The sequence below is a fragment of the Lagopus leucura genome, unplaced genomic scaffold, assembly GCF_019238085.1.
Source record: "Lagopus leucura isolate 7727_CA_CO unplaced genomic scaffold, USGS_WTPT01 Super-Scaffold_100159, whole genome shotgun sequence".
Classification (NCBI taxonomy): Eukaryota; Metazoa; Chordata; class Aves; order Galliformes; family Phasianidae; genus Lagopus; species Lagopus leucura.
In genome coordinates, this window is record NW_024962335.1 from 14,849,828 (window position 1) to 14,862,744 (window position 12,917).

Below are 12,917 nucleotides of genomic sequence, written 5' to 3' on the forward strand. Positions count from 1 at the left end.
CAAGAAAAAATGTTTTGAACTGAAGAAGTAGTAGAAAGTAATTGTAATATTTATTATAATTTTTAGTATTATTACTGCTGTTTGTAATAGCAAAATAACTGAAGGCCAAAGCTGAGCTTAAGGTTGATTGTACAGAAGATTCCACAGAAGGTGAAATTCTCTAAGAGCAGGAAAGTCATAAAGAGAAGAGAAGGAAAAGGTTGTTCTTGCTCTTTTCCACTGTGGAAACTATTGGTCACCAGATGAAACAACCAGAAACCACATTCAATATAATCAGAACCTGCTACTTCACATGAGTCATGCCATGGGAAATGAAGGTGCACTGCTGAGCAGTGCCAACATCCAGCTGCCCTGTGCTGTGCTCCTCAGTGCTGGTGAAGGGACAGTACTGTGCTCAGTGGAGCTTCAGCCTGGTTGCATACAGTTGCTGTTGTGCTTTCAGTACAAAATAACATTACCTCAGAGCGCTTATACTGCAATATGTGAGACAGGCAAAGTGAGAGAGGGATTACTGTTACCACTGTTATTATTAATGGAGAATTGAGCAGGAGGCTGTTATGTGACTTGTGCAGTGTCACCCAGGAAATCAGTATCAGGACTGAAATGAGATCTTGAGTTCCCTTCAACTCCTGAATTGCAGGAACATGCTTTCCCCTCTGTTAGCCACCAAAAATCTATGAAGTGTAAACTGAATCAAAGGCATTGAGTTGACAGGCTCAGAAGTATCTGTTTTTTTCCATGGAAACTTCTTTCCAGGCACAGTTAAGCGTTAGCAAGGAGAGATGCTCTTCCCATCAGGTGAGCTGTCTGGGAGCCATACTGTGCAAAACACCCATCCAAGCAGCTGCCTTCTACAGAAGCCCATTCCCAAAGCCAGACTGTGCTGCCTCAAAAGGGACAACCTGGCTGTGATTCTGCCTGCTCAGTGCCTTGACAGCATGGCCACGCCAGAATCATACAACCATTTGAGTTGAGAAGGACTTTAAAGGTCATCTGATCCAACTCCCGTGCAATGAATGGGGACATCTACAGGTAGATCAGAGTGCTCAGAGTCCCTCCATCCTGACTGGGTGTATCCAGGGACAGGCCATCCACCACCTCTCTGTCAACCTGTGCCAGTGCCTCACCACCCTTATTGTAAAAACCTTCTGCCTTATATCCAGTCTAAATCTCCCCTCTTGTAGTTTGAAACCATTTCCCCCTGTTCTGTCCCAGCAGACCCTGCTGAAGAGTCTGTCGCCTTCTTCCTTATAGCCTTGTTTTCTGTTGTCTGGATGTTGGTGATGTATAAATAAGTAAGAAAGACAGCTTCATTTTCATAAGCTAACATGTGCCTGGAGTAACAGAGAGGGAGAGAAGTGCACTTAATCATAACTGCAGGGCCAGAGCAGAAAACAATGACAGAGCTTTTGCTGTTAGTCACGGTATTTTATTATAATAATTCTTAGGAAGAAGAAACAGACAGCTGAACAATTCAGATTTATTATGGTAGCCACCGTGTTCTCATTTGCTGGAGAAATAGTTCAAGTAACTCCTTCGTGCTTCCTTATTACAAAAGGCCACAGTGGCAAGGAGCATTGGTCTTTCCCCTCCAAAAGTCTGAATTCAGAATGTAGTGTGATTGGAGGCAAGATGAGAATGGGGAAAGTCTATGTTTGATGTTATACATCACTTTGGCCTGTGCCTCAATTTGATAACTGTATGATGCATTTAACAAAACAAAATGACTGCTGATGCTCAGACTTGCTAGTCAGAGTGCTATAAAAAATACAGATACTAAAAAAAAAAAAACAAATCAGGTGATAATTTTGAATGAAATCTTTCTATTTGCTCAAAATTTGAAAGGGCACAACTTTATGATTTTGTGGAGGTTTTGGATGTTTTAAGCTTATAGAATGTGATAGATGGGATATATATTGTACATTGTATATTTGTATATAATGTATCTATATTATGTGTCGCAATGGTAATATTGAAATGAGTGGGGTTGTACATTTAGAAGTGGTTATTTTGATATCTTTAGATCAAAATGTTTTGGCATCTCTTTGCCAGAGTATATTTCTGAATTTCACTTCGTTTTACTGATTGAGAACAAAGAAAATGTTTGGAGCCATCAACCAAACCATGCAACCAAAGTTCTGTTTTTCTGATCACTTCTGCCGTAAGTCAGTCATGGAGACGTAAAGGGAAAAACACATACATTCTTCTTTGGCAGAGACAGCAACACTGTTCCAGGCTAGAGAAAATAGGAATATAACAAGGCAAAATACTAAATGTTTCTTTATAACTTTCTACAAGCTCATCTGCTCATCTGTTTCATCTGCCCGGTAGATCTTTAGACACCAGGAAGGTTAACAAGAGCCAGACAAGCAATATAACATCTGCCCTAGGAGAGTACCTGAACATGTGTGGATTCCCAGACCAATGCAAAATCAAATTTAAAAGTGTTAGGTATCACATCTTATTTTGTATTTATAGCAAGCTAAAAGGGCATGTGCAGGCAGTTATTTCAGCTCAGTTGATGCAGCATTAAGTGACGTTATCTGATCTGTGTATCTAAGCCCCAAAGCTCACATGATGTCAATTGCTGCCCTCATCCACGTGCTGTATCAAACCTCCAAGAATACTGAGAGCAGGATTTGTTGTGGCGTCTTCAAAAATAAAGGGGAATAGGGAAGGAAACCATAAAGCTACTATAAATATGTGTGAACGTAATCTCCTAAGTCTTTTCTCTTTATCTTATCATGAGAAATAATCAAGAAGTAAGAATTTCAGGGGTACATTGTCAGAACTGAGATTTTGAACTAGTAGGTGGGAAAGCAAAACCATTAACAAGCAGCAAGGTTTGTTCATTTCCTATTATTCATCAGTTTGAAGGCTGAGCTGTCTGACTTGTTGGGAAATGCATGGGGCTAAAATAATGAAAGCAGATTGTTGCTCCCTGGTAAGGAAGTTCGGTATCTGCCACTTGCAAATGGAATTCAAACATTTCTTTTGATGTTAATGGTGCTATCCTGCAAAGGATCTGTGGACTGCTGAGTTGTGAAATGTGCTGTTAGAATATGAGCAGGGTCACTCTCTTCCTACTAGTTGTTACAATCCATTGCAGCCCAGATGCACCTGCATTTTTTTGTTTTTCTCATCCTTTGCTAGCCATTATAGTTCCTTATTTTGATTTATTCTACCTCAAATGTAGGGGAGTGGTTATAAAGATCATGCAACCTTCCAGCGTGGTATCAACAAATGTTAGTATAAATTGTGCCCTTAAGCCTTTTTTAGCTGAGATTTGTATGAATCAGTCGAGACCCCTTCCCTGTTTCCTTTCAATATATGGCTCATGGGGCCTTATTTGTGTTCAGCGTGTTCTGGGTGTCCTACAGTTGAGATGCAGCAGTTTATTTGTATTGAGAAAGAACATATCTTCTATGCATCAGTTGCTTTGGATGTATCTATCTCTAATTTGTAATTCAGCTCATTCTCTTACACGCTGCACTCTGTTAGTATTACCAGTTTTAAGTAGCACCAGTGGGGTGAGAATGTATGGTATTCTTTATCTTCTCCCCTAGACTTTCCATTCCTTAAAAAACTCATGAAGGAGTTTAATGTGAAAAACAAAATATGAAATATGCACTGCAAAAGGAGAGACAGAATCAGAAAATGAGGGCTGGTATGTTATGATTAGGATAGAGCAGGTTGATCCTGAACAGTGGTATAGAGTGAGCCTGGTAATCTCTCAAGGTTATTTCTAGATTGATTTCCGTTCACTCCTTGAAGGCTTTTGCAATGTGCAGTTTTCATTTATTTGTTATATGCACTGGCCACTCACTGCTGCTCACCCTCTGAAACAGAATTTGAGACACGAGGCTTACTGACATTCCACTGCATTAGGTACCACGGGAGGCTATCCCAATCATCTGGCCTACACCAATGTCTTCCCAGCTGATTACAAAATTGAGTCTGTCTGTATGCCTTGCTTCTCAACCCAGTCGTGTCTTAGACCATACTGAATTTTTTATGGTGCAGCTATGGTCCCACATAACCGGCATAGGTTGGTTGATAAATTGCTGCTTTCAACGTGCTGCTGTGACCATGCACTCAGTTATGTGAGCGTAGCTGGGATTTGAAAATGTGCTTTCAGACACGATGTTTAATTGTTTCTAAAAAGGTTGCAAAACCATTTTCAGTCTTAGTCATGGTGCCCTCTCCAATACACCATTCCCCTTCCTTCCTTTAACTGGATCCAAATGCAGTCTTCCCGTCCCTCTGTCCTCCATCACCAGAGCATCATTTCAATCACTTGTCTTATTTACATTTTATGCAGCACATTTCAGAATAGATAATTAAGTCCTTATCTATACAAACATTCACTTTTCAGTTGATTTTTAAGCAGTGCAAACCTTCTAGACACATTTGATTTAAAGCACGTTTTACCCTAGCTGAAGCCAGCTGCTAATCAATGTAAGCTGAACCAAAATAAGTCCATTTAAAACTGAAATCATAATTCTTATGCTGTATTCCACATAGGCTTACCTAAATGACTTTTAAATTAATCTCTTAAATTAAAGCAGTGCAACTTACGTAGGTAAACCCTTAGAATCCAGTTTTTTCCTGAGCTAAAGGAATCTCTTTTGTGACTGAAAAAAAAAACACCCTGGAATGAGGCAGGGAGAGCATGGGAAGAGAGTAATTTGTTATACTGAGCCTTGCTCTTCTATTATGTTATCTCCATCAGAGTATAAACAGATCTTCATATTAGATGATCGTTTTACCAACGCTTACTTCTCACTAGGAGGATTCTCCATCATTGTGTTCCAAAATCAAGCAGCATTCGTATTTGTCTGGGTGATATATTTTTGTCAGCATGACAAAGGTTCCCACAGTGTTTAATTACTCAGACTAGCCAGGGGAGAAGGAAAGAAATGAGCCGTGCTGAGTTTGCTGTGCCAGGATTGCTTTCTGTTATATAAGCAGGCATCTTCCTAATGCATGAAAGGAAGGCTGCTTCAGAACTGCTCTCTGCTGTTGCCACTGCCTGTCCCTCTTCAGATTTTGTGTGTGCTTTCCATTGGCTGAGTGACTTTTCTCTAATGATCCCCTTGCAATGTGCTCATTTCCAGGGCAGCAGGTTCTTGGCTTAGTGGAGAACCAGAGTGACTGGTATTTGGGCAACCTTTGGAAGAACCATCGACCCTGGCCAGCGCTTGGGAGGGGCTACAACACAGGTACTCCCTGAGGGTTTTCTTTGAGTTAACATTTGCTTTGTGCGTGGAATCAGTCCTCTGGTGCAGAGTATGAGATGCAGTAACTCACATCTCCTTTCATAACCTACTGCAAGATTTGCCATTGAAAGCAGTAAAAATGATGCAGTGTGGTGCGTTTTGGAGTTTCTGCTCGTGTGCTACTCTGAGGGGAATATGTTCCCTCTCTAAATGATCTTGAGGGATATTGTATGACATACTTGGGGAAAGGACAGCCTTTCAGCTGTCTGACACATCCTTAGCACTTCTGCAACATTTCTGTCTGTATATAGTCGCAGCAAGACAGAAAGAACAGGCCTCGTGTTCTGTAGAGAGGTAAATGGTATCACAAAATGTCAACCCAATAAAGATATAACTCCTGCAGGATGGCAACAGGGTCATAATTGTCCTAATAAAATGCAAACTACTGGCCATCAATTTCTGGTGCCATGAGAAAGGAATAAAGGCACTAGATCAGAGAATGTATTAGCTTACAAGAGACAGGTCTTCTCACTGATTTGTGTTTGGTGTGTGAGAAAACATACCAGGTGCATAAAGAACACACACGTATATCTAAATCATTTTGATGCTAGACTTTACATGCTGTTGCAGAGAGTTAGGTCCTCCTCTATTTGTAATAAAAGGGCAGAACAGATGGTGAAGCCTCTGTTTAGAAAAGATGAGTCCATTTAAATATCCATGCACTATCAGAAAATGATTTACCATAATAGTGGTTTTGCTTTGCAGAAATGTATTGGATTGAATTAAACAGACTTACTAGAAAAAGGATTACATGCAGTTCTAGCTGGGTCATCTGTATTTCTGTAGTCGTTTGTATATTTGAGGGAATCATGCCTGTTTTTGTGAATTGGTATTTCAGCCTCTGCAAGGCATCTCTCTTCAGTGAAAATGTTCAAGTGTAGCCTGACAGAATATGGGCTGATAGGGATACAAGACTCTGGCAGAAGTTGTTTGTTTCCTGGTTCTTTGCTTGCCAAAACAGACTGCATATGTGAAGGTTTGGTCTGCTCCCACTCTCCAAACACATTAGACAGAACTAAATTTCATGGATTTGTCCTGGAGTCTGAAAGCTTCTGTTATACAGAACCAAACTAGTCAATGTCAAATGTTAAGTGTTACACCACAAAGCAATATGTTTTGCTCTACTGAGAGATGACCACCTCATATAGCTCCTTTCTTTCTGCTGCATTTTCACTTTTTCCTTTCTGCCATTTTAATGCTGTCCAAGAGAAATGTGGCACATCCATATAACGTTAGGCGGAGCCAGAAATGTTATATAGTATCTGAAATGCAATTATTCAAATATAAATGTTGAAAAGCTTTAGGTTTAGGTTACTAACCTAAATGCTTTACCAAATGTCAGTGTATCACAAAATACCCCCTCTAAAAGCAAAAACAGCTGAATGTCAGTAGCCTTTCACACACACTGTGTGTGTTAATTTGCAGTGTTTGTAAATACAGAGTTGCCAGGCCAAAGGTAATCCTGCACATGATTTTAGACTGCTTGCAGTTTTGTTCTCCAGACAATTCATGTGCAGTTATATAATTGACAGGTGACTGTAATAAGTGGAATGACATTTTTTCAAGTACATGGAACAAGAGGTCACTGAGGGAAACAGTGCAATGTGTGAGAGATAGCAAGTGGTGTTACTGACAGAATCAGCATCATTTACTATAATTTTTTTTAATTGAATTCATTTTTTGCCTCAGTAATCTAGCAGAGACTAGAGGTATAAATCTCTCAGGGTAGAAGAAAAAGAAACTGGAGCTTGTTTGATGTGTTCAGCAAATGAAAATAATTGACACTGATGACAGCACTGTGGACAGATGTTTTCAGAAAGCTAAAGGGAGGGGTGTAAAGGTAGTCAATAACTCTTAAGCAAAATACTCAAAAAAGACAATGGGCCCAATGGGGATGACTTAGATATACAGCTGTGCAGAATCATGCTTGTGAACAGTGAAAGGGCCCCCAAAGCGTGGAGTATTTGATGAGTTAAGTGGAGATGGATGAGAGGGAAGCCATCAGATGGACTTTGCTCTTGTGAGAATGTTTATTACAGTCCGAAGGAGAAGACCCAGCCCTGGCACATTTGATGCAGGATCATCTGTCATAGTCAGAATTCTTCCACTGCTTTCTCCCTATTCCTAAAGTAAATAGTTTATCACTTACTTCTGCTTTTCTGCACTGAAGCCACTCTGGCCGATATACAGGCTAGGAGTCCCAGAAGACAGGTACATTAAAGCTAAAGGTGTTTTTGTTCCTTCTCTACCAGCTCTTTAAACCCAGTAAGCGTTTGCATTCTCCTATTCCTCTGTTCGCAAGCCAGATCTCCAGACACCCAATACAGATTTTAAAGGAAAGATTTTTGATTGGTTGGTTTTTATAATTGTTTCACATTTGCACATTTACTTTAGTCCATGATAATGCTGTGTTAGAAAAAAACAGACCAAACTCAAAAGTCAAGTCAGAGACAACTGAATTTGTGTTTAAAATGTTTTTATTTAGACCCATCCTTTATCTGAGATAGCACTCACTTTGTTGGGCCATTTTGAAATCACAGACTCATAGAATCATTAAAATTGGAAAAGACCTCTAGGATCACCTGGTCCAACGTCCAGCCCATCCCCACCATGCCCACTGACCAGTCCCTCAGTGCCACATCCACACAGTTCTGGAACACCTCCAGGGACGGTGACTGCACCACCTCCCTGGGCAGCCTGTGCCACTGCAGCACCACCCTTTCTGAGAAGAATTTTTTCCTGATACCCAGCCTGAACCTCCCTTGGTGCAACTTGAGGCCATTACCTCTCATCCTATCGCTGTTACCTGGCAGAAGAGGCCAACCCCCACCTCACTACAATCTCCTTTCAGGTCATTGTAGAAGCAATAAGGTCTCCCCTGCGCCAGACTGAACAAATCCAGCTCTTTCCAGCCACTCCCCATAAGACTTGTGCTCCAGACCCTTTAAATACTCTTCCTTCTGTATCACAAAATGTGGATTTTTTCCTATACTTCATTGATCGAAACTCAGTAATCTACTTAATCAAATATGTTTTATATGTTGTCCACTCTATTTTGTTGACTACACTGAAATTAACTTGCAGTAAGATTATTCATACATTAGTTAAATCAAACTCTTCACATTATCTGTGTTGTCATTCACTGACTATACTGTGCTTCCAATAGTATTGCCTGAGCTGCAGGAGGATTTTTCTCTTTACAGATGTTAAACTGACAGCTCCAGAATTGCTCTGTGTGGCTTGATGTTCGTTTCTGGAGTAGCAGTCATCTTAGTCCTCAGAAAAATACCTTGTCAAAGAAATTCTCAGCATAAAAGCTTTTAGTGCTTTGTCTGCATTATACTTTCCATCATGGGGGGAGCATAGCTTTTAATAGCAGTTTCTTGGAACTCCATTGTCATGATTTCAAGCCGCTTTCCCAGCTGGCATACATCACCCCTTGGCTTCCCTGCCTCCCTGCAGCAGGGCCAATTTACAGCAGCTGAGAATCGCACCCTGAGCCTCTCAGATGGAAAGAGTGGATCAGACTAAATTGCATGAGGCAATGTATTCATGGCAGTTTTCAAGACCTGTGAGAATTTAGTCTCTTGACAAAAAATGTCCACTATTATTGAGATAGCTCAGAATTCATTCTCTATCATGCCACAGCATGAGAACCATTTCTCAGAGTGACCCTTTCATCCGTGGGTTTGTTAAGTTCTTATTGAAATAGACACAATGAAAATTAGTGCCAAAACAGAACAGGATGAACAGCAGTAAACTGAGGAAAGGACAAGCGCCTGAAAGGCTGGGACAGGGCTGCAGGGGGAGGTTGTCAGAAAAGCTAAAGAGCCTCAGGTTCAATCTCTTTTCTGTGTTATTGTTTCAGTTATCATTGGAAATGTAGCGCTGCTGCTTCTGCTGCAGTTTTCAAATCCGAAGTTTCCTCTTCCTTTCTGTCTCAGAGTTGGAAAGTCTCACCTTGCTCTGAACTGATTAGGGACATCACTACCTAGGAATGTGAGCCACTTTATCCTGAGACAGCCCAATTCTGAAATCAGGGTGCCAGGAAGTTTTTGCAGAAACTTCAGCCCAAGGGATTTCAGACTCCTGAACCACAGAAGTCCATCCTAAAGATTTGAGGCTCGTCTAAAAACGCTGCCTTGGTGGAACTGTGAGGTGCTGTAAAGAGGAGTCTTACAGCTTGAGCTGAAGATAGCTCCCACACTGAGGAATGTCACATTACCAGATTTGTGGATTGAGAACAGAAGGCAACGGCTAGCACCTAACAATTACCTGCCTACATGTGCATCGTGCGTTATTGCTTCCATGTTTGTAATGACTGGAAGAAAGCTAGAATGAATCTTTCCTTAATTGCTAGCCTGAAGAGAGGACATATGAAGGATGAATTGCAAGTGGAAGCATATGTTATGTCATTTTTGCATAATATTTAACAACTACAGAGAATAAAGGCAAGTGTAGGGCAGATTGTTTATATAAGACTAGATGAGATCACATCTAACACTGCTTTTTGATGATACTGTGCATCTTCAGTGCAGAAAGCAAACGAGTAATAAAGCAATGCAGAGCAGGTGTGAGGAGGGTCATGACAGTCTGTGAACCTGGGCTGGAAATGCAGTAACTGCTTTTATGTACCCTTCTACTCGTGGCAGTGTAATAATGGATCTCATCCTAGAAATTGCTGAGCACTTTCATTTAATTAATCATTTCTTTTTTTTTTTTTTTTTCCAAAAGCCCTCACTATTAATGCTTAAGTAGTTATTTCTGTCTAATTCTGGCTAGCCAGAAGTAGTTCTATACCAAGATGTCAGAATTCTGTGAGAACCACTTGGATATGGCAGTGATTTGCCAATTATGTTCCATAAATTCTGATTAAAATTAGTCTTTTTCTCCATGTGGTGCAGACGGAAATGTAGAGGTTGTTTAAGGGATGAGATTTTTCCAAATTGTCTTGGTGAACAAGTCAAGAGAACTCACGAGTTATTGAAATTTGAAGTGCTTGCCATCAGGACCTGACTTAGATTAGCCATGCTCTAAAGCCATTACATTATTCCTGCCTCCCATTACCATGCCTTGTAGCAGTAATTCAGGAACTAATGTAATTAGATTTGATTCTAAATACAGGAGCCTTTAAAAACAGATGCAAACTACATTTTGATGTTTAAAAAAAAAAAAAAAAGAAAAAAGAAAAAACAGAAAAAAAGAAAAAATAATTCCAACAGCAGTGTCAAGGCAAAAAAGGTAACACTCTCATCACCTACTCAGATTCAAACTGTAGCAGTTTTTTATTAGATTATTTCTTCTTTAAGACACTATGAGTTCATTCAGTAAGTGCTGTTATCAGTAGAAGGCGTACTTGGATGCATATGCTTTATAATGCACAAAAAATGCATTTGATGTACAGTATCAAACACATTATTATACATGTAGTAGTTTAGGAGGTGACAACATACTGTTGCTGCTAGGTGCGAGAGGAAATCTCATCTGTTTCTGTCAATGGTGGGAATCTTAAAATGATAATTCAGATTTTGAAGACTACATCCTGATTGCTGCTGTCTATATAGTCTGTAGCTTACACTTAAAAATAAGCTATCTAAAAGCTGACTACCTTCAAAGAACAGCTTGTTTTTCAGTCTAACAGTTTCTAAAGCATGTGATATACTGAGAACTTGTTTACAGCATGCTTGACATTTCTGAAACATGGGTCAATATGTATTTGATTTTGAAAATGGTGTCTCTTGTTTGAAAGGCCTGTCTACGTAATAATGGCATTGCTGTGATTGAATTAGTCTTCTGTTCATTACATTCTCTGAGATACATCCTCTGCTTCTTGGCAATTGAATCTATCAGGCCTTTTCTAAAAACACTTTTGTTTGAAACAGTGACAACTTTCATCTCCTCAGAAACCTGTGATAAAGAAACAACAGCATTCAATCTATATCAGACTCTAGTTTCCATTATGCTGAATGTCGTATATACTTTTAGTTGATTAAATGATGTAAGTTTGGGGCTTTTTACTGCTCTGACCCAGATTCATAATGTATATTTCTGTGTAATGTACATAAATATATTTATGCACTATCACAAACTAATCCATTTAAGGAATATTTTTGAAACATGGTGCTTCTAGCTCGATAGGGGTTCTTTGTGTGAACACACATAGCCTGATGAGTAAATATGTTATCCAGCACTCTGAAATGCCCTGTCTTTATTGTAGAGAGACCATCATTAGCTGATGAAATTTAAATTTAAGATCTGCACATAAAAGCTTAGTAGAGGAGCCTAAACTAAGAACAGAGTCTTCTGTTACATAGTGGGAGAACCCCATACACATGCATAGTATTAGTAAAACCAGTACTTTTCTTCTGAAGTGCAAGTTCACGTTCTCATAAAGTTGTGTAAAGACTGTTCTTTTCTGTAGATACAGAAACAGAGGTTTTAACCAAAGGACTCCATCAGTTGGATTCCATCTTTGGATTCTTAATGGGTAGTGTGGTGCTTGTCACAGAAAGTAGCAGGGTAACTAAGATATCTTTCTACGCTTGTGTGTAGAAAGTGCCAACAAAAAAAAAACAGTTGAATGTGGTTGCAGTCAGATCACTCTCTTAGTGGCTACAGGCTACAGAAATTGCTATGCTTTAACCATTTTAGCGATTAAGCAAGCTAGCTTCAGGACAAATCCATACTTCAAAAAAAAAAAATCTCCAGTATGTGAGGAAATCGAGCAGCTTTATTTGCAGATGTTCCAAGGAAAAAAAAGAGTGTGAAACTGAGTTAACAGTAAGATTTTAGAAGCATCAGATCATTTGTTTCTTTCCATCCTTGTCCTTCTTCTGTCTCTATGTTCAGCCACATTTTGGCTTTAGTTTTTCTTACTTTAGGTCCTCAACCGTCCCTTTTCCGCCTGTCTTTGTTAAGGCAGGCCTGGGGGAGGACGGGAGCACTGCAATACACTATGCAAACAGATTGTTCTCAAGGCTTTAGCAGAGGTGATGAAAAGAGAAGCTTTCCCAAATAGGATCGTAGAATCACAGGTAACTTGGATCAGGCAGGATCCTTTTCCACCAAGTCTCACTACTGGCTCTTGTTCTACTTGCTATCCAGCAGGACTCCTGGAGCTTCTGGAGCTTCTATCCTCTTAGCCCGCAGCCCGTACTATCCATTCAGGAAGAATCCTGTACAGGATGTTTTTTGTTAAACTATATGAAATTTAGCTTAGGCTTTGCGCACTGCCTGTCAAGGTCCCTCTAAATACCAGCCCTGTTTCCAGGGTATTGACCGCTGCCTCCAATTTGGTATCCTGTGTGAATTTGTTTAAGATGCGTTTGGTCTCATCTCCAGCTCACTAATTAATGTGTTAAACAATATCAGGTCCAGTATCAACTCTTGTGGAATACTACTTGCAACTGGTCGTCACCTGAATGTTTTATTGCTGAACACAATTGCTGAAAACAACTCCTTTAGGCTTGGAGTCCCAATTAATTTCTACTCAGCTCATAGTCTGCCTATCTGAGCCATACTTCACCACTTTGGCTACGAGCATGTTAAAAAGCTCTGCATTCATTTTCTCTTGAAACTAATGCATTGCTGTACCTCTGTTGTGAACCTAATCCTGTCTCTCTTCTGTTGGAATTGAAG

General features: G+C 40.0%; 1 protein-coding gene across 3 annotated transcripts in view; it reads left to right on the plus strand.

Moving 5' to 3' along the window:
• The window catches only part of LARGE1 (LARGE xylosyl- and glucuronyltransferase 1), a 277,571-nt gene that overhangs the window by 209,457 nt on the left and 55,197 nt on the right, over nucleotides 1–12,917 (plus strand). For all 3 annotated transcript variants that reach the window (XM_042889480.1, XM_042889481.1, XM_042889482.1), the window contains one exon: nucleotides 5,118–5,222. In XM_042889480.1, coding sequence (XP_042745414.1) covers nucleotides 5,118–5,222 — 105 coding nt within the window. The remainder of the gene's footprint in view (nucleotides 1–5,117; nucleotides 5,223–12,917) is intronic.